Below are 20,344 nucleotides of genomic sequence, written 5' to 3'. Positions count from 1 at the left end.
ATTCATGAATCAGATCACATAGCGAAAGGAAAATAAGTTATTATTATTATTATTAAAAATTAAGTATCCTGGAAAGACGTTAAGTGTTACGCAGAGGGTTAACTGGAGCAGCCTGCACGCCAGAAGCTCTTGATTATTATCTCTGCCAGGCGCACACCTGGGGAGATTAATTGTTCGTTCATATGTGTGTGCGTGTGCATCCGTCTGTCTGTCCTTCTTACAGTAGTTTATTCTTGGGATCCTTGTATGTTATATATATATATATATAACATACAATACATACCAATATATATATATATATTGGTAGAATGATGGTTAAGAGGAGGCTTTGATGGCTCGCTGGGAGGCGAGACTTCGACAGTGCAGGAAGACAGAGAGGGGATGGATGAAGGCGAACAGGGTGAGCAGCGTCAGACCGATGTTGACCTGCCAACATGTGAAGGGGGAGAGAGGAGGAAGCAGTGAGAGGAGGGTTTATAGATAAAGATGGTGATAAAATCAGAAGGACCAGAGTAAGTAGGTGGGATGTAATTTACTCACATATAATGGGTCTACATTCAAAGGTTCATTCACCAGGGCGAAGCAGGCATACTGCAGTAGAGAAAACACTGCAGCCAGAGCCATGACCAGACCAAACAGCTTTCCAAAGTGGCACGACGGGAAACTACATGCACACACACACACACACACACACACACACACACAAACAAACACTGAAGGTGATGTCAGGGCAAAGAGAAGGAAGTGGTGAAAAAGACGTAGAGAGTAGAAGAGGAGAAATCATAAAGCACTGGCACAGCACTATAAGACGATGTGTGGAGATCATGGATGTATTATGGAGATAGGTCTGGCTATGGGCGATCATTTCTGTGGTGAGCCTGGCGTTGCAGGAGCAAGGCATGTACAGTATCGTCGATCTACTGAATGCACTTTGATGTCGATCAACCAAATTGACCCATGACACATTTTGAATGACAGCCCCCTCATTTGCATAATGAAGAAGAAATGCATAAAGAAATGCATAAAGAAAGAATACAGAAATTAATAAGTTTGGGGAAACAAATGGGGGGAAATGCAAACGGAAAACGATACATGAATTATAAAATACATCAATTTCAAAATAAATACGTTTTAAAAATAATTTAAAATAAATGTAAAATAACTGCAAAAATAAATAAATTAAAAACAATAAAAAAAATATATAAATAAAAAAGGGAAAATGAATGCCTACATTTATTGTACATTTAATAGAATATTAATATATTTATTGGGTCATTTATTTCTTTATTTTTGATTTTGGCAGCTTCCATCCTCCATACACCAGCATTCAGTTGTGGATCATTTTCAGCCATAGTTAAAGATCAACCAATCAGTCAATCAATACTTAAAAAGACCTGCTTACATCTCAATTATAGTGTGCTATAAATAATTTAAAGTGCTAGCAAAATAAATAAGTCAAGCATATAGTTTATTTTATTCACTTTCTTTATAGTTAATTGTATTAACAAGTTCACATGTGGAACACAGTCACATTTGCTCTCTTTTTGAACACACAAACAAACTGTCACTTGTTCATATTGTTATGTTATTCTCATCTTAGTTGAGTTTATAAGTAATTTTTAGAAATGTTTTATTTAATAAATGCTTTAATGTATTTTTGTGTTGTGACAAATAAACGTGTATATTGTGGTACGTAAAATCCCTTTGGGGCATCCTTTTGATAAACAATAATTTGATAATACACAATATCTATCAACAAATTAAATTAATAAACTGAACTAGAAAACAAACAAAAACAATGTGTCCCTATGTGCTGCCCGCCTCAGGAACATACTTCAGTAAAATCCACAAAGACGTGTGTGCTGCATGTATTTGTGTATGTGTGTGTGTGTGTGTGTGTTTGATACTCACGCCAAAATGATGAAGGCTGCGTTGGCGCCGTAGAGGAAGGAGCGGTTGAACATCAGCAGGACAAAGGTGAAGTACTGAAGCGGCAGGTTTGAGATGGTGGCACAAGCTGAGAACGACACACCCAGCAGCGCCGTCAAGAGGAGAGAAAGCACCGAGGCCCTCAGGTCTGCTTCCTGTTCACTCTCTCCTACAAACACACACACACAAATGAAAACACACCTGTTCCTCCAAAGAGACAAAATGATGACATGTCCACACAGACAGAACAGAGCACTCAGCAGCATCTATTCACTGCACAGTTTGTAGGCTTTTATTCCAACTAAACACTAGTTGAGGCCTCAATGGCTCCCTCGGTAATGAATGCTCATATTTATCATCACATCTAACACACATTTTGTTTGTTCTTATTCAAAGTTTAAAATCTACTAAAACACATATGTAGAAAAACAAAATACTGACTCTAGATTTGTGTAAATTAACTCAATCAAATGGTTTATTAACGGTTAATAAACCATTTATTAATACTTTATAGGTCAGTAATAAGCCAATGTGTCAATTAATAAAAGAAATCCATTACATACAACTAATAAATCCCTCATAAAGTAAGCCTTATTTTTAACATTTGGTCCCAATAAAAAATCATTAAACCAGTCACATTTCTCAAATTTTTTTTTTTTTCTTGCACAATTTTGTTTTGTATAGCTAACTATAAAAAGGATCACAAGGTTGGTGTTCAGCAATGAGACTTTTTCCAATTCATATTTATTGTTTATTTAGACATGCTAGAGCCCACTGACATGCTGGGCCCTGAGAGCACAGATAGTAGGTCTGCCATGGCTGTGACCTGTTGGGTTCATAAATAGTCCTTATTACCTTCAGCACGAGGTTTGCCCTTGTGTCTGTCCATGATGAGGCCGTTCAAGGGAGCACACACCACGCCAAACACCTGCACTATAGAGAAGGCATTGATGTACTGGCTCACTGCAGGGACATACATGCAAGGACAAGATGGTTAGAGACAAAAGACTCAGTTCAAAAGTTCAACAAGTCTGTCGGAATATAAGATAAACATACTTTCTATACTTTAGGGGCGTGTGTCCATAATAGTGTTTTTCTCTGGAAAGTGCTGGCAGGGTGCTCGGGAGCATTTCATCCCAGCACTCCCAGCGCGTTTTTGAAGAAGTGCTGCATGTGGGTTTAGTTTCTATGACAACAATATCTGACAACATATCACCACTCTAACCGGCGTTGTATGATAGACTAGCATCGCCTCTTTGTCAAATAATAGATAGTTGTCCAAATAGATAACTATGTGCACCAACCGGAGGATATATGATTAGTTGCCTGAAAAGGAGCGACAGTGACAACACCAGCGAAGGGCTTAGAGTCTCTGCACAAAAATTCGGAGCACTCTGCAAAAAGCTTTTTCTGCACTCTCTCCTCAGGCGCTGGTTCTCAGAAAAAAAAACCTCTATATTGACACTCTTCACGCTTCTTGCTAATATAATATTACTTCAATCTAATCCTCTTATTTGACACACAGGCTAACCAGTTAGTATTCATATAACTTCATGGTTTAAGGTTTATTTATTGTCATTGTACAACACATCAGTTGTAGTTCCTTTATTGCTACATAAGAAAAACAAAACATACAAATAAGTGCATTCCTGTATGGATTTGTTTAATTTGCAGGAGGAATGTAAACAGCAGCAACAAAAACACTGGTGAATTATCTGGGAAGATGATATGGCCAACCATCTTACATTAAAGATTCAACCTCAGGGAAACATTGTCCATCAAATTTGACTATGTTTGATCCCCAAGGATCATTGATGTAAACACAGAGTCCGCCTTCCTGCGTCCCAACGGAGTCCTGCACTCTGTCTGCGCAGAACACGTCGATCCAGGTTGCCATGATGGAGCCAGGACTCTGCTGTGGAACAGCTCTCGGTCCAAAATGGGCCACCCTAGCTTTTATCCTGACTCTTTGCAGGGCGGTCACACCGAGCTCGGTGGCGCTTGGTCCGGCTGGGTGGTCGAAACATGCCGTACGAAGTGATCGTCTCAAAGTCAACTGTACATAATCCAATCCCTGTGCTTCCTTTTCCTTTGTTTATGAGTGTATCTCTATCATAGGCCATATGTGCTCCAGTAATAAAGGCAAAAAGACAACAAATGAAAACAAAAAAAGGAATATAGGGTATTAAGGAAGATTTGCACAAACTTCCATCTTTGCTAAGGCAGTGACATGATGTAGTGTTTGTGTGCGTTTACCCAGTGAAAGTTCTCCCGCCGTCAGCCGCTGCAGTATGGGGTTGAGGGTGCCGATGAAGTGGTACTGTCTGAGCTGCATCACCGACAACCAAAGCAGGTGCAACCAAAAGAGCCTGGACTTCAAACACTCACGGAAACTTTTCTCTGAGAAAGACGAGGGGAGACCACAGAGATGGATGAAGATGAGGAAAGAACAAAGATGGAGAGAAATAAGATGTATGATAATTCTATTCTGTAATATATTACTACATATATATAGTATTTATTCCACAGTAAAGTGAACAAACCTTGTTTCACAGGGACGACCTCGACTTCCTCTGTTGTCATCTGAGCGTTACCATTCGCTGTTAAGTTCTCTAAGCTGAGAGTCTTTGCTTTACAACAGGTTGTCCTGTCAAAGGTCAAAGGTCACAGTGGGTCAGCCACAGACTGAGGGCATTGTGGGAATTCTTTGAATTATCTAATTTACTTTGCCCGCTATAATCACATAACAGGATATGAAGGATATTTCCATGGAATTTGGGATAATGATGTAAAAAATAAACTGTGATGGTAAAATAAAAAAATGTGCTGTTTTTGCAAGAAACTTGAATTCATCAATTGTTTGTTTGCCTTTCAATATTTACAACTGAAATTATTCACCATCAACCAGGTTTTATGGATGAGGAGATGAGGAGATGAAGAGCGCATTAGTTTAAAAAGGTTTTTAACTCAGACTTTCCATACACCCAAAATCTGCTGAGTAGGCAGAAAATTGAAATTTAGTATTGCTGTAATAATAATAATCACGGCCACTTTAATCAATCATTACCAAATTGTATGCATCGACTGAGTAGATCATGCAAACCAAATTTTGTACGAATCCATGTAGACAATAACAAGATATGAACTTTCTGCTTTTGTAACACCTCCTAGGGGTAGAATATCCAAAGACTGCATTGCTAAGCTCAAACCGAGCATTCAAGCAAGTCTGGTTACACTTAAGTTATTTTTTACATAAATCAAAATTGGCTTAAGACACAAAAATTATAATTTCATAACAGATTGACCAATCAAAATGTCTTTGACAACTGCAGTCCATAGATCATCCTGACAAAGTTTCGGGCCGACTGGCCCAGATGTTTCTGACGAGTTCGCGAAAATCGGTTTTTGAGAAAATTGAGAAAGTTGCAAAATTTGACATTTTTAGAGCATAAGACTTTTGACTCTAAGACAAGCCGTTTGAGATCATTGCAAAAACATAAACTTGATTGTTACAAGTCAATGGGTGTCATGTTATGTGCCTCGGTAGTGGCTGGAATGTGCAACCTACCTGCCAATTTTTGTGACTTTTGGTGTTACAGTTTTGGCTGCAAACAGTTTTGGCTGCACAAGCACTTTTAGCGGAGAAAAATAAGAAAGAAGAATAACCACAACAAACTGAATAGGGCTCCAGCAGCAGCTTCACTGCGCCTGTAACCTGCTTGTGTGGCTTTTTGGGGATTTGTACCCGTATGTGTAGTCATCAGGCAGCGGGTAGGGAATGTGGTCTCTGGGCAGCAGGAAGAAAGTCCTGAGGAAGTGGAAGACGCTGCAGGCGGACAGGAAGAGGAAGGAGGCGAGGAGAGAGATGCCGGCCTCGTGTAACAGCTGCAGGACATCAAGATCATCAACACAAGATGATATGAATATATTTCATTTACGAAAGCGGTGTGTGAATGCTTCTCACCTTGATGACAAGGAAGAGTGCTGCGGAAGACCCGATGGCCCCGACATGGAGATTGATGATGGTGGAGCGACGTGGTCCAAACAGGTTTCCTACCTTTAGGTGAGAAATTTGAATTTATTAAAACAGTGAATGTTGCATTTAGGTGTCTATGTGTCTGTAGTTTTTTTTTTTCTTCCTTTTTTGCATCTTATTTTCTGTCATTCAATGTAAGATTAGTTCTATACCAATACCTGGATGTCTGTCATAAGCAACAAGTTGCCACCCAGTGCCACGAGGGAGAGAGCTGGGAACAGCAGGTTGGACCAAGCTGATGGGAACAGAGGCATCCACAGCTGTCAGAGTCACTGTTACTTCTTGTCAGTATTTCTTAAGACAATAATGTTCCTGAGAGAGCACAAAACAAAGAGACGCAAAAATGTTTTTCACCTGCAGTTGAGAAGGCAAACATCAAGGTCCCCGTGGTGAAAAGACATCTGGTAGGAAAAATAAATTCCAGTGTTATCATTTATTGGTATGAGAGCGAGAGAGATGTTTTCAAGGTTCAAAGAATTTGAGATGGGAAAATTGGTCTTACAATTAAAAAGAATCAATTAAAAGACAAGAGTGACATTCGATACAATAACATCACAGTACACATGTTCAAAAAGCAGCAGTTCTCCGACACGCTTGTGAAATTGAAGTAATGTGAGCAACAGATTGCAAAAACTGTGGGACCGCCAGCCGCTGCCTGACTGACATTGCTCCTAAAGTAAGTAGCAGTAGTAGTATTATTATGGTAAGGATGGTCTCTGATTAAGGCTAACGCCGTTACCAAGGCTTTGCCCTCGGCGGCTCACGTTACCACAGCCTTAGAAAGGGAGGAGTGAGCGGAGGGGTATTCAACTGGTTGCAATCTGCAACCACACCACTAGATGCCACCAAATTCTGCACACTGTCTCTAAGTAATAAGGTGTTGTTGGACTCACATTCCTAAGAGTCGAGGCACTGTAGTACCAAACCGGTCAAAGAGGAAACCATTGGGCAGCGTCAGGAAACTGAAACTAAAGGAGGCGATGGTGAAGACAAGAGTGAACTGTTCATCCTGTACACTGCAATCTGTAGACACATAAAACACATAGAAAAAGAGAGAGCCAAGATGGTGAAATATTTGCAAATATGCATAACTTACTCTGTAATTATTTATTTTAAGGTTTACATGTAAAGTGATATATACGCATTTGTGCATCTATTTCTACACGTGGAATGATATTTGCGCATTTGCAGATCGCTTCCTGTGGATTTATGGGCCACATGACATTTGTAACTACGTTTGTTTACGGAATGTTGTCCGATTGGTACCGCAGCAGATCTGTAGATAATAGTTGTAATCCACAGAAGACAATTCACAAATATATACCATGATCTGCAAATATTTCACTACCCACAAATGTATTTTTGTATTTGTGTTGTGTAAAGTCACATCCACAAAAATACAGGGCGATTTGCAAATACACATTTTGCAAATACAATTTCACCAATCAGCCATTCCTCATCTTTTGGAATAAGGAATAAATAGAAACAGGGCTTCTGACAAAACACACACGCTGCGCTTCGTCTCTCGCGGCCAGTTAGTTAATTCTAATAGAAAACAATGCAATCAAACTGATTTTGTCACCGACGCTGGCTCGCGTTAAATAAAGATATTCCACGTTGTCTTTCACCTCCAGAAGCTAGGCTGTTAGTTCTCTCCTTAGACTCTACTTCTATAGCTTTAGACTGTAGTTCCGTCAGCTCATGTGAGGGAATGTCGCCCCCTCCTGGTGGAGCTAGTAAATGCACCTCTTACTTATAGATTGTTTCTACAGATCTGTTGCGGTACCAATCGGACAAAATTACGCAAACAAACAGGAGGAAAGTTACAAATGTCATGTGGCCCATAAATGCACCGGAAGCGATCTGCAAATGCGCAAATATCATTCCACGTGTAGAAATAGATGCACAAATGCGTATATATCACTTTACATGTAAACCTTTAAATACGTATTTACAGAGTAAGTTATGCGTATTTGCAAACCGCCCTTTATTTTTGTGGATGTGACTTTACACAACACAAATACAAAAATACATGTTTGTGGATAGTGAAATATTTGGAAATCATGGTACACATTTGTGGAATATCTTCTGTGGATTGCAACTAATAAAGTCCAATAGAAACTTCCATACTTTCTGCCCTTAATTGACACTTGTGGTTAGACAGGTGAAATCTAGATGCTAAGAATTCAAAGTAGTGGAGGTGAGGATATCAAACTGACCTAAGACCTGTGTTTCATTGACTCCTGTGGTGTTGACACAGAGAGAGCTGAAGTAGCCCTCCGTCTTCAGGACAAAAGCAAGCGAAGCCCATCCGAACACGGCTCCGACGAAACACAGACACTCCAAAACACTCGTAACAAAGGTGAGCCAGTTTCTCACCGTCAAGCTCTTCAAAAGACCCGTCATGGTCACTCACACGCCGCACAGACAAACACACGCAGACAGGTGTCGTTCTACCTGCCAAACAAAGGAATAAAAACAAGAAATATAATTCTGACATGGCCTGTTCTGCACCTTTAAAGCAATGATATTTTCATATAAAAAGAACATGGCACGTCAAAAGCACTTAAATGGAAAATCTTAAAGTTGCTGCTTGGGTCCAGGCTGTTAGATCCGTCCTCTTCCAAAAAAAGATGCATGAATTCAGAGTCAGACATTGGATAACAGAAAAAAACTTAAATGTATTAAAATACTGCCAGGTCATAAATCTCCCATTTTAATATGTCATCAGAGATTAAGGAAACATGCTGAATTGAAATACTGGCTTCTCTGACAACAATGCTACAGCCAGTAAGTTCTCCTTTGAAATTTCCATTCCGGTCCAGATCTGTGTGATCCCGTCCACTGCCCATTTTGACATCCGGGGTTTCCAGATAAGAAACAAATTGGCATGCAAACACAGCGTACTGCAGCCATGGGAGCAAACAAATAAACTGGATTCTAGAGATCATACATAAAGAAAAACCAAATCACTTCAACATTAACGACATGAACATCTTTCTGTGGTCCGCGGACAGCTGGGTTATCAGCGAGTATACGTTACTTGTGCCCATCTAGCTATTTATCTTTCTTATCTAATAGAAATCATATACCTGTTTTAAAAGAGTTTATTCAATTTTGTGACTGAATCAATGAATGTGTTTAAATTCGACTAGATTTTTTAAACCCTGAAAACAGAGCCATGAGGAGGTGCAGAAGTCTAGTTTTCTCTCAGAGCACTCAAATTACAATATGCTGAAAGGTTATTATGGAATTTGCCCAATGATGCCAAAAACATTCTACCTACTGCAGGTTTAAGTCATTAACACTGACTTTTCCCTGGAAAGGTGGGTCCAACTGTACAGCAACGCCATTTTGCAGCATTTCTGCCTATAGGAAAATACAGTATATAGTTTATAGGAGATGTCTCACTTGCTCCTGTCCCTGTATTTGGTTGATCAATGTATGCTTGTTTTAAATATTCATGCAATTCAGGGGAGTGGCAGTTGTGGTGAAGAAGGCAATGGTCCATAGGCAATGGAGATGACACATGACACGGTATGTTTTACCTGGGCTTCACTTGACGTTACCCAAAGGCAGTGCAACATATTTGCAAATTTACCATTGTATCAAAGTCGTAACCCCAACTCAGTGACCTAACGAGTTCACAGTCAACAGTGCCGCCATTATATTCAAGTGTTCCTCTGAGCCGTGACAGTGTGACAGTGAGCCAGCGTGAACAATCAGGGCCCTGAAACTAAAGCAGCTAAATGGAATTCAGCTATCAATTTCGTTATTTTCACCTGTGCTTTTTTTCCTACTATGTCAAAATGTCTCTGTGAAAAAAAGCCATATTCCACACTACACATACAATATATAATATAAAGTAGTTTTTATAGCATACTGTTTTTGCGCTTTAGGTGTTTTACCTCTATTTCATCACAATTTGTTTCATGCTCATGCAGCTGTGAGCAGGTCCTCTTATTTCCATTTTGTCTTTCATAGTGTGACAATGATTTCCATACTGACAAATCAAGAAAAATTTGTATGCATACTTACATTTTTTCACTTTTCCATTGAGATTGTGCTACATTAAAAAACCTGCTTAGATTGTATGACTAGTATGGGACTGGGTCACAGCTCTGGCATCACCAGTTGATTTTTTCCTACCAGTGACACCAGACTCAGCAGTCAGTGGACCCATCTCTCACCATTAATAAGTGTGAAGAGAGTCTCTTCTATGTGTCGATAGTATGACATTTACTGTGTGCATAGAAAATCAGTGTGCACGTACACCTACAGTAAGTATAGAGGGTCAAATTTTAAACACAAAGTTGGTCTGCAAAATCTATTGCTCATTTACAGACAAAAAAATGGTTCATTAATCCAATGTTTGCCTACATTTGATCTAACAAGTCAACACCTCATACAATCCACCCATCGCTGAACTAAAATTTAAATATTTTAAGTGATTTCTAATATTATAGACACATGGATTGTGCTATAATGATAATATATATTATTATTCCAGCATAAGATTTGTATTCACTCAGTGTTTTATACTTACACCTGCAGTAGGTAGAATGTTTTTGGCATCATTGGGCACAAATTCCATAATAACCTTTCAGCATATTGTAATTCAAGTACTCAGAGATAACTAGAGTTCTGCACCTCCTCATGGCTCTGATTTCAGGCTTTAAAAAAATCTAGCCCTTGACGGGAGGCTTTGGCCAATCACAGGTCATTTCAGAGAGAGCGTTCCTATTGGTTGTGCTCTGGCTGGTGGGCGGTGCTTTGCATTAACTCAACGATCTCATCATGGCTGCCAAGTCACAAACTTTCTAATTTTACAGCTAAACAGTAAACTACAAGATGTTTCTGGAAGCATTTGAGGTGAGAAATAGGTATAACAGTAACAGAATATTGATTAATATTTGATCAGCGCTGCCTAGTTTGACCGGAGTTCGTGAATGATTGACAGCCGGCTCATAGACGGCAAGACTCCAGCTCGGCTCTGATTGGTCGTTTTCCTCTGGGCTGTGAAATCTTGCAGATGCCATTTGGAGCACCAGAGGACACCGGAGGACACAGCGGCACATGATTTTTTTTCAGATTACCTGTCACATGCACTACTGTCAGGACAGAGTGACCGTTTTATAAAAATAACTTTTTTTTTAAATCATATTTGTTCCATTTCTACCCACTGCTGCGTTAAGGCCACCAGCATCTGCCTCAAGGCACTGAGGTGTTCCTTGTAATAATTACTGTAAACCGTGATTGCTGAAGTAGCTGTAGGGTTAATTTGTACACAACAGACGCTCAGCCTGTTAACACTGTATAACATGGCTGAGAGGTATTCTCTTACCTTTGTTTGTGTAATTGCGTTCTCTGTTTCATAAAAGGTCTCAAGACTCAATATGTCAACATTAGGAATGGAGTTTCGAAGCTTCCAAATTATTCGGTACAGCCCTAGAATTATCTTATATTGATGGAGGTGCATTTGAGATTTAATTAAACCCTAAAGGCTTATAGAAATAATCTCCTCAATAAGCATTATAAGCCAAACAAAGAGCAAGCAAAATCATTAAATGATTTAGTGAGAGTGTGTTTGCGTATGTGCATGCATGTATGAGGGAGTGAGTGAGGGACGTGAGTGAGGTGAGTTGAAATAAGATAGGCCAAAAATGTTTTGAGTAACTAACTATGAAACAAGGAATCTCTGTCTGTCTGTCCTTCCCATGTCTCAAGAACTGTTCATCCGATCTACTTCACACTTGGTAGGTGTATTGCTGGGGAACCCATGGAGTGCCCTGTCAAATTTGGTGCAATTTGGACCTGCAACGTTCATTATTAAGAAATTCTGACGTCTGTTTAAGGTTTAGCTTTCAATTCTCATATGATACTGGATGAAAAATGCATCCTATTTTAATTGTTAGATTTTGTGAGTCAAGTCTGAATCTGCAATATAACATTTCTCTGTCAGGTAAATGTAATACTACAATGTATAACATCAGGTGAAACCACAAGGAACTGGACTCAAGCGCATGACACAGAAAGAGGAGTGAGATCCAAAAAATAGTCTTTACTTGCCAGAAACAGGTACGGTGCACAGGAAGTCAGTCCAGCAACAGGTAACCAAAAATGCTAGGCAAAGGCAACGTCTAAATACACAGAATAAAGGTCTAAACAACACCAGGAATACTCGAGGAAACAAGGCTGTAACATTGGGTAAGAGAAGTTAAGACAAACTGGCACAGCCAAAGGGAAGCACACGGACTAAACACGCATTAAAAGGAGGGTGATAACGAGGGACAGATGACAGCAGGGATAATGATTGACAGGTGAAAACAATCCGGGCAGGGCAGACAATCACACAGGTGGCAAGAAGTAAAGTATTTGAAACATGAGTGACTACATAGATAAGTTGTTGTTTAAATTAATCAGAGGTCAGATCACCTCAGCAAGGCAATGATTCAAACCTGATACAGTAGTAAAAACCAGTTAATTGACATTACTGACATAGGGTGTGTAAACCATGCATAGCCTAATAGGGCAGTGACACATCTGTATTTGATGAACAATAGGATACAAAACCACTTTATACACAATCCCAACAACAATGCTGAGGAACAGTGAACCTAACATAAAGACTAAGCAACAACCTAGTAGTAAATAGAATGACCTTTGTTGGTCCAGTTGGTCACCCGACTGATGGAAGAAAGCCCTGAAACAATATGTGGTAATAGAGAAAAATGAAAGTCACATGTGACTTATAACACACATTTTATCTGATACTATCCATTCATTATCTGTAACCACTTATGCTACAAGGTCGGTCATGGGGGGGCTGGAGTTTATCCCAGCTGAGATTACACCCTGGACAGGTCGCCAGGCAATCAATCACAGGTCTGACACATAGATACAGACAACCATTCACATTCACATTCACATTCACGCCTATGAGTGATTTGGAGTCAACAATTAGAAAGTTGAAGGGCAACACATCTCAACCCCAGAATATTATAAACTTCTATTAAAGAGAGGCAGTTCATTGACATTACTTATATAGAAGATGAACCATACATAGCCCAGTAGGGCAGGACATGTTTTCTGTACTCCAGTCCATTGGGTTTTACATGAAACAATGACTGCAAAGTTAATTTCAGCTTTACTCCTGTTTGAAGGTGTTCACATCTGTATTTGGTGAACAACAGGACACAAAACCACTTTATACTCAGTCCCAACAACAATGACAAGGGACAGTGATCCTAAACATAAAGACTAGGCAACAACCAATAGTAGAATGACCTTCGCTGGTCAAGTTGGTCACCTGACTTCAGTCCAACTGAGCACCCGACTGAAGGGAAGAAACCCCTGAAACAAGCAGGAAGTGAAGCTGGCTGCAGTCCAGGCCTGGCAGAGCATCACTAGGCAGGTGTCGGCTCTCAGGATCAGAGGCCATTGACTGCAGAGGATTTGTTACCAAATATGAAATATGACGACCTCAAGTTCATCGTTATTTGTCTGAGTATATTGGAGGTCTATCTATAAAATCATGTTGTTTAAAGATCTAGACTCAAACTAGGGATGCTAATTTAGAATTATTTTTATTTTATTAGGCTTTAACAAATCTAGCCCGTGACGGGAGACTTTGACCAATCACAGGTCATTTCAGAGAGAGAGCGTTCCTATTGGCTGTGCTCCGATCATGTCACCAGTAGTTGGGGTTCCTTCAAGCCATCTCAACCTGATCTCAGCATGGCAGCTGGGTCACAAACTTTCTCATTCTACAGCTAAACCGTGCACTACAAGATGATTCTGAAAACTTTGGTGAGAAATAGGCATTAATGTAACATTATATTGATTCATATTTGATCAGCGCTGCATAGTTTGACCGTTTGCTCGGAGTTTGCAAGTGATTGACAGCCGGCTCTCATAGACAGCAGATGGACAGCAGACCTCAGATCAGCACCGACTGCTTGTTTTCCTCCGGTCTGTGAAATCTTGCAGATGCCGTTAGGAGCACCAGAGGACACCGAAGGACACAGAGGCACATGATTTTTTTCAGGTTACCTTTTTCATGTACTACTGTCAGGATATAGCAACCGTTATATAAAAATAAAAAAATATTTTTTCTAATCATATTTGCTCCAATCTCACCTACTTTTCCTCAGTTTTTTAGCTATTTTTTAATATTTCTTTTAACCGTTTAACTGATAGCATTAAAGTGGCAGTAGGCAACAATATTTTGGCATAATTTGGCAAAAATTCCATTATAACCTTTCAGCATATTGTAATTCAAGTGATCTGAGAGAAGACTACACCTCTGCACCTCCTCATGGCTCTGTTTACAGGCTTTAGAACATCTTGCCCGTGACGGCAGACTTTGACCAATCACAGGGCATTTCAGAGAGAGCGTTCCTATTGGCTGTTCCACAAAAGGAGATGCGCGTTCACGTCTGGTCTCTGCAGATAGTGAAAGCCTCGGTCAATGGCGGAACAACCTACTGGAAAGCTTGCTATTCCAGCATTGGCAGCAACTGCCTACACCTCAAAACAACCCAAAAAAAGAAAGACAGACTTTCAAAAAGACAGTCCAAAAGAGAGTCCGACAATAAGCGGAATAAAACGCGTGTCAATATCGGCGAAGCGTTTCAGCGGTGGAGAGATCTCCGGGACAGCATCGGCCTCACGTTGAGGCTACACTGTATGAGTAGCGTTACTCATACAGTAACGTTACTCATACAGTAGTGTTACTCATACAGTAACCTGTATGAGTAGCGTTACTCATACAGTAACGTTACTCATACAGTAACGTTACTCATACAGTAGTGTTACTCATACAGTAGTGTTACTCATACAGTAGTGTTACTCATACAGTAACCTGTATGAGTAGCGTTACTCATACAGTAACGTTACTCATACAGTAACGTTACTCATACAGTAGTGTTACTCATACAGTAACCTGTATGAGTAGTGTTACTCATACAGCAACCTGTATGAGTAGCGTTACTCATACAGTAACGTTACTCATACAGTAACCTATATGAGTAGCGTTACTCATACAGTAACGTTACTCATACAGTAGTGTTACTCATACAGGTTACTAATTATGGTAGCATATGAGTTATATCCTGCATTCTTGGTGGTTATATTCTGGTCTCAGAGTTTGTGATGAGCAGTAATGTGATCTTATTCTCTTATTATTTCATTGTGCTTAGTATGACATCACTTGATTTGAATGCTGACCGCATCAATGTAGAGGAGTTCAACGACATTCAGAATTCCATGTAAGTTTATCTGTTTTTGAATTTCCTCTTTATATTTTGAGCATGTGCCCCTTTGTATATTGGTGCAAGATAATATTACTAAATAATTTGATCCTGTCTATAGCATTGACTGGGCAGATGACACCTTGTGCCACGCTGAAGAGACAGAGTCTGTCTCATCTTTGGAGGAGGAGGAGGAGACCAGGGAAGTCGACAGTGATGACGACAGTGATGCTGATTACATCTTCCCTTTGTGTGTCAGTGATGCTGATTACATCTTCCCTTTGTGTGTCAGTGATGCTGATTACATCTTCCCTTTGTGTGTCCGGTAAGTCACTGTGGTGTGTGTAATTATCTATCCATCCATTTTCTTTTCTTTTTTGTGTCACGGGAGGGGCCTATAGCTTATGTTCACATTCAGTGAGTGCAAGGAATGTGATTACATAACAGGTGTCCTACATGTCTGAAATTATGTATCCATTTCACAGTGCTTTTTTTGTGATTCATAATATTTTCCCAACAGAACTGGTGGTGCCCTCCCCTCTACGAGCATTCGCTTGGATGCACTTCCAGCCATAAGTATGGAGGACACTGTGCATGACTCTTCAGACGTCGGTCCCACTCTCACAGATGCACCTGAGATGCCAGAAAAGCTCCAGCCCCAGAGAGAAGATGAGGTCATTGGCCAGCCAGCTTCTATTGCCTATCATCTAAACTTGAAGCTGCTGGCTGAGTACCTTCTGCTGCCCATCCCCATGTGTACCGCCAAGGACCCTGTTACCAATGCAGCGTGCCAGGCCCATGGACCCTTTCAGGTGACGGTCAAATCCAGGGCCACAGCTGCCATCATTGAGTGGGTGAGTATTTATTTTACAGTATTGATATTATGTTGTCTTTTAAAATGTTTTAACAATGTAAGCAGCAAATCATAATTGCTGCATCACAAACTGTTACAAACTGCCTTGGTGGGAATTGGGCAAGGCTGTGAAGAATCTTGTACATTGAGCTGACACCAGCCAGGAACAGCCATTTTTGGAAAATATATGTACTTCATGACTTTGGAGTGTGTGGTACTTTTTGCCCATATTATGTGTTGTATAGTGCAAAATATATGCAGCACCGCACTAAGCTTTGATATGCACAATAAAACCCATTTTGCTTTCTGTCACTCTTCTTTTTTTTCTAGACGTTTCCCTTTGGTCATATTGTGTGGCGTTGGAGTTCACAGTCCGCTCTCAAGTATGGGATGCTGATAGGGGACTTCATGTTGGCTGTCAATATCCTCCTCTCTGGAAACAACTATGCGAAAGTGGCATTACTGTTCAAATTTATGAACATGGGGATGGTGGGAAGGTCCACATTTTTCAAAATACAGGACACCTACTGTGTGGACACCATAAAACAGTTCTGGGAAGAAAAGCGAGGATTAGTTATTTCCCAGCTAAAGCCCAAAGCCAGTGTCGTGGCCCTGGGTAAGTTCTATTTTGACATAGATTTGTGGATATGATACTGACAAATACCGGTTGTTGTACAACCGGAAGTGGTCAGTATCATATCCACTAGAGTGAATCATAAAAAAAGTGTGTTCCAATTTCTGAAATTATTATTTATGTTTTGTTTTAAAAGGAGATGGTCGGATGGACAGCCCTGGATTCTGTGCACAGTACTGCACATATAGTGTGATGGAGAATGACTCTAAAGACATCATCTCCATGGTGACAGTGGACAAACGTGAAACGGCGCGGAACAGTGTCATCATGGAGAAGGAAGCCTTCATCCGGACTTTTGACACACTTTGTCAGTAAATAGGAAATTTGAGCGAAATATGTACTGATGCTCATAGCCAGATAGCTGCACTCTTTAGTACGTATATAGGTTTTTAGTTTGTTATTCATTTTTAATATGTGTGTTGACTTGTGCAGGAGTCATGCAGATGTCTGTACTTACAAATGTCTTTTGTTCACTGTTCATACAGCCAAGGGCATATATAAGTCATGGTCACACTTGACATGTGGCACGGATCGAAAAACCTTGGAAAGAAGATCCACCAGGTAATATTATGGAATGTATTTCATTTGAACTCATTGTCACTTCGTCACAAAACTTGCTTACACCAATCATTTTCTTTGATTGTTTTTGCATTTCATTCTGTGGTCAGGCGAGCCAGCAGAAGGGGTGCTCCATTTTACTCATTTGGAGCAAGGATGTGTGCAACCACTTTTGGTTTTGTGCCAAAATGTCGGCAACCTATGACGACTTCTTTGTAAGTACTATATGAACTGTTATTTATATTGCTACACTTGTGGAGCCAGAAATATTTCACAGCTGCAGACATCATTTCAGCGTAATGTGTCGGATCATTGCTGATGCGTTATTGTTCTCTTAGGACATGTGGGCTGGCCTACTCCATCACGTCACAGGAGAACACGAGTGGGCTCTTGGCGCCTGTCACCATGGACCCTTGTCGGACAACAGGGACAAGGAATGGATAGAGAAGGGATCTGTGGCACACAGAGCACTCATTGAGATAGTGCTAAATGCACGCTGGCTGGGTGAAGTAGTGAAGTACCTGGGATTTAGGTATGTGGGCAGGGGTTTTACATGTAATGTTTATGTTCACAAGTATTTAACTCAAACAAAGGAAGCTCCTGGCTTACTCCCTATAAACCCACATAGGGAAGAAAAAAATGAGTAAATCTTGGGAAAGATCATGCAGAGAGTGGGTCCCTTTTTGAAAAATCTCTAAAATACAGATGATTGTAAATCATGCAGTGACTTGATCAAAGTCCTTTTTATTTTTTTACTGTCCACCACTGATTGTGACTATATGTATCAACTAATGACTAATGACAACATAAAAGATCTAACACTTGTTTTTTACTGTTTAGGTCTACAGCAGAACTTGAGTCCTTTCACAACCACATACTGATGTATGCCAGCAAGAGATTCAGTTTCACCCCGCCCGTCTATTCAGCTCGCACCCTACTTGCTGGTTTGGATTATAATCATCATGTCCACCGACCAGTGCAGAGAAAAGCTGATGGCTCCATTGAGAATTGCATGTTTTCACACTAACCCTTGCATCCTTCACAACATAGTTTCTCATTACACTGATTTTAGTTGATAAAGGTTGCATATAGATTTTGTTAATTACAAGCAGTTTTTTGACGACTAGAGATGTTATATGAAAGGTATCATTTATGATAATGTAAAGACATCACGCATTGACACACAAAAAGAGACGCATTGACATATTGTCATTGAAATAATATGGTACTATAGCATGAGAGGCAGAGTAAGAAACTTCTCAACCAACAAAAGACCAGCATAGAGTAAATGCTAAATAAGTTATTATATATGCATTACAGCAGCCTTTTAAAAAATATTATAGCCTACATATATGGCCTATATGTGTGACGTTATAGTCAAAACTAAACTAGACTGAATAAAACATTGGGCTCCGTTGTTTCTAAAGTTTAGCTCGTCATTTCGTCTAGAAAATAAACAATTGCTTTTATTCGGTCTATAAACGAAACACTTCAAATGCAGCAAAGTCTTACAATACTTTAGCTTTTGTTGACGTCGGTCTCCAGCGTTATTTTACACTAAGCATAAATACTGTTTGTTGTCATATGTTCAAAGTTGTCCGTGGTAGCTAAATGTGGTCTGTGACAAAGTATTTTTCTCACCTGTGACTCAGCCATGGTAACTGTTGATGTCGTTAGAAGATGATGTTACCATGGTAACTGTTGATGTCGTTAGAAGGTAATGTGTAGCTCGCTGCGGTAGCCTCCTCAGATGTAGCGAGCACGTATGAAGCGCGTGCATATGCCCGTTCTCGTGTGGGGGGAGGGGCTTCGGAGAGAGAGGAGAGAGCAGCTCGAGGGGATGCAGGATTTTGCGTTTTCCGGATTTCTACGCACTGCAGCTTTAATCGGTTGCAATTCTTAATGTCGGTTAATAGTTAATTATTAACATCCCTAACTCAAACACAAAGGTGTTTGTCTTTTCTGTCAAGACTCCTAGACTTTGAAATTACTTGCCTGAGGAGAGCAAACTCTTTAAATCACTTTTAAAAATCCACCTTTTATAATAGCTTTTTAGTGATGCATTTGTTTTTTTTATTGTTTTAACTATATACAACATCAAAATACTGTAATTACTATTTCTAGATAACACTATGGTCTAAACACTCACTGTAGATGGCCTCCGCTTTGTCACTGTTGTAGCTTTCCAACCAGAACTCCGGTGTGATCGTATCCCTTTCAGAAGATTTGTAATCCAGCATGGAACAACTGTGCTTTCTTTTAGAGACTCTGTAAAACTAATAAATCCAACAATGAATTGTCCCCTGTGATTATTTAGCTATTTATCCATGTTGAAAGGACAAGATGGGTTTAGTCTGTCGATGAATAAGAGGACCACACCCCCTTTGGATGAGAGCAAGCAAGGTAAAAGTGCCAGCAGCAAATTGGAAGAATTAGTTGTACCACATTATCCATGAAACCCAGACTGGTTTCATGAAGCATAGACAGACATATTATGGCTTCAAAGAGATTAATCCCCTAGATGTAGAATTTAGCTAACAAAAGCAAAAGGCATATCCCGTCTTAGTTATACAGTTTTATCTCTAGATGTGAACAAACAGATATGGCCATTGATGAAATACTTTATAATTTTGTGTGGAGAAACAGTACACTATGTTAGTTCTTCATGAACTCCCAGGAACACGATGGCATGAACGTTCTTGATTTTTCCACCTTTAACAATACTTTAATAAAGATAAATTTAATGAAACAGTTTCTTAGAGACCTGAGTTGAATTTGGAATTGTATTCCCAATTATTTGTTCTGATAATTTGGAGGCCTTAAATTTGTTTTACTTTGCAGCTACAATATTGAAATGATGCCGAAAATGAATAAACTTCAACCGGTGTTGACGGTTGTTATGCAGATACCGGCAGGAAGAAAAGCCTGTTTAATTGTTTGTCAGGCTATGTAATGTAAGGTAATGTCACTCTCAAAGAGCCTGGAGGGGAAAGTTAATGTGGAAATGATAAGACGGATTAGTATGCATTCATCTTGCCAACTTTTCTTCATGCAAGGATATAATCGCCATTGCAAAAGAACAC

The 20,344-nt window shown here is 39.9% G+C and overlaps 2 protein-coding genes across 4 annotated transcripts; one reads left to right on the top strand and one right to left on the bottom strand.

Annotated features, from left to right (window-relative positions):
- Positions 1 to 291: 291 nt before the first annotated feature.
- LOC141775428 (equilibrative nucleobase transporter 1-like) lies at positions 292 to 12,216 on the bottom strand. 3 transcript variants are annotated; one of them, XM_074648774.1, is made up of 13 exons: positions 12,031 to 12,216; positions 8,185 to 8,422; positions 6,859 to 6,988; positions 6,320 to 6,366; positions 6,124 to 6,200; positions 5,894 to 5,986; positions 5,675 to 5,814; positions 4,473 to 4,576; positions 4,186 to 4,329; positions 2,785 to 2,892; positions 1,912 to 2,098; positions 541 to 664; positions 292 to 426 (listed from the first exon to the last, which is right to left on the bottom strand). In XM_074648774.1, exons 2-13 carry the CDS (start codon positions 8,369 to 8,371, stop codon positions 316 to 318), a joined length of 1,452 nt encoding a protein of 483 aa, XP_074504875.1. In that variant the 5' UTR covers positions 8,372 to 8,422; positions 12,031 to 12,216; the 3' UTR covers positions 292 to 315. The 3 variants fall into 3 exon arrangements, with proteins under 3 accessions (XP_074504875.1, XP_074504873.1, XP_074504874.1); XM_074648772.1 differs by having other exon boundaries at positions 8,185 to 8,418; XM_074648773.1 differs by lacking the exon at positions 12,031 to 12,216 and adding an exon at positions 10,512 to 10,865.
- Positions 12,217 to 15,511: 3,295 nt separating this feature from the next.
- LOC141774826 (uncharacterized) lies at positions 15,512 to 17,199 on the top strand. The gene is made up of 4 exons (XM_074647640.1): positions 15,512 to 15,541; positions 15,737 to 16,070; positions 16,400 to 16,685; positions 16,840 to 17,199. Exons 2-4 carry the CDS (start codon positions 15,795 to 15,797, stop codon positions 17,016 to 17,018), a joined length of 741 nt encoding a protein of 246 aa, XP_074503741.1. The 5' UTR covers positions 15,512 to 15,541; positions 15,737 to 15,794; the 3' UTR covers positions 17,019 to 17,199.
- The last annotated feature ends 3,145 nt before the right edge of the window (positions 17,200 to 20,344 follow it).

The sequence above is a fragment of the Sebastes fasciatus genome, chromosome 10, assembly GCF_043250625.1.
Source record: "Sebastes fasciatus isolate fSebFas1 chromosome 10, fSebFas1.pri, whole genome shotgun sequence".
In the NCBI taxonomy this organism is placed as follows: Eukaryota; Metazoa; Chordata; class Actinopteri; order Perciformes; family Sebastidae; genus Sebastes; species Sebastes fasciatus.
The sequence above is the reverse complement of the archived record's forward strand: the minus strand, read 5'-3'. Positions and strand labels throughout refer to the sequence as shown.

Excerpts from the sequence above, each read along its gene's own strand:
- LOC141775428 (XM_074648774.1), bottom strand. The coding sequence starts at position 8,371 with ATGACGGGTCTTTTGAAGAGCTTGACGGTGAGAAACTGGCTCACCTTT. Across the intron at positions 4,577-5,674 it reads CCTGATGACTACACATACGG|GACAACCTGTTGTAAAGCAA; the intron begins GTACAAATCCCC and ends GACCTTTGACAG. Across the intron at positions 665-1,911 it reads GCAGCCTTCATCATTTTGGC|TTTCCCGTCGTGCCACTTTG; the intron begins GTGAGTATCAAA and ends GTGTGCATGTAG.
- LOC141774826 (XM_074647640.1), top strand. The coding sequence starts at position 15,795 with ATGGAGGACACTGTGCATGACTCTTCAGACGTCGGTCCCACTCTCACA. Across the intron at positions 16,071-16,399 it reads CAGCTGCCATCATTGAGTGG|ACGTTTCCCTTTGGTCATAT; the intron begins GTGAGTATTTAT and ends TTTTTTTTCTAG. Across the intron at positions 16,686-16,839 it reads AGCCAGTGTCGTGGCCCTGG|GAGATGGTCGGATGGACAGC; the intron begins GTAAGTTCTATT and ends TTGTTTTAAAAG.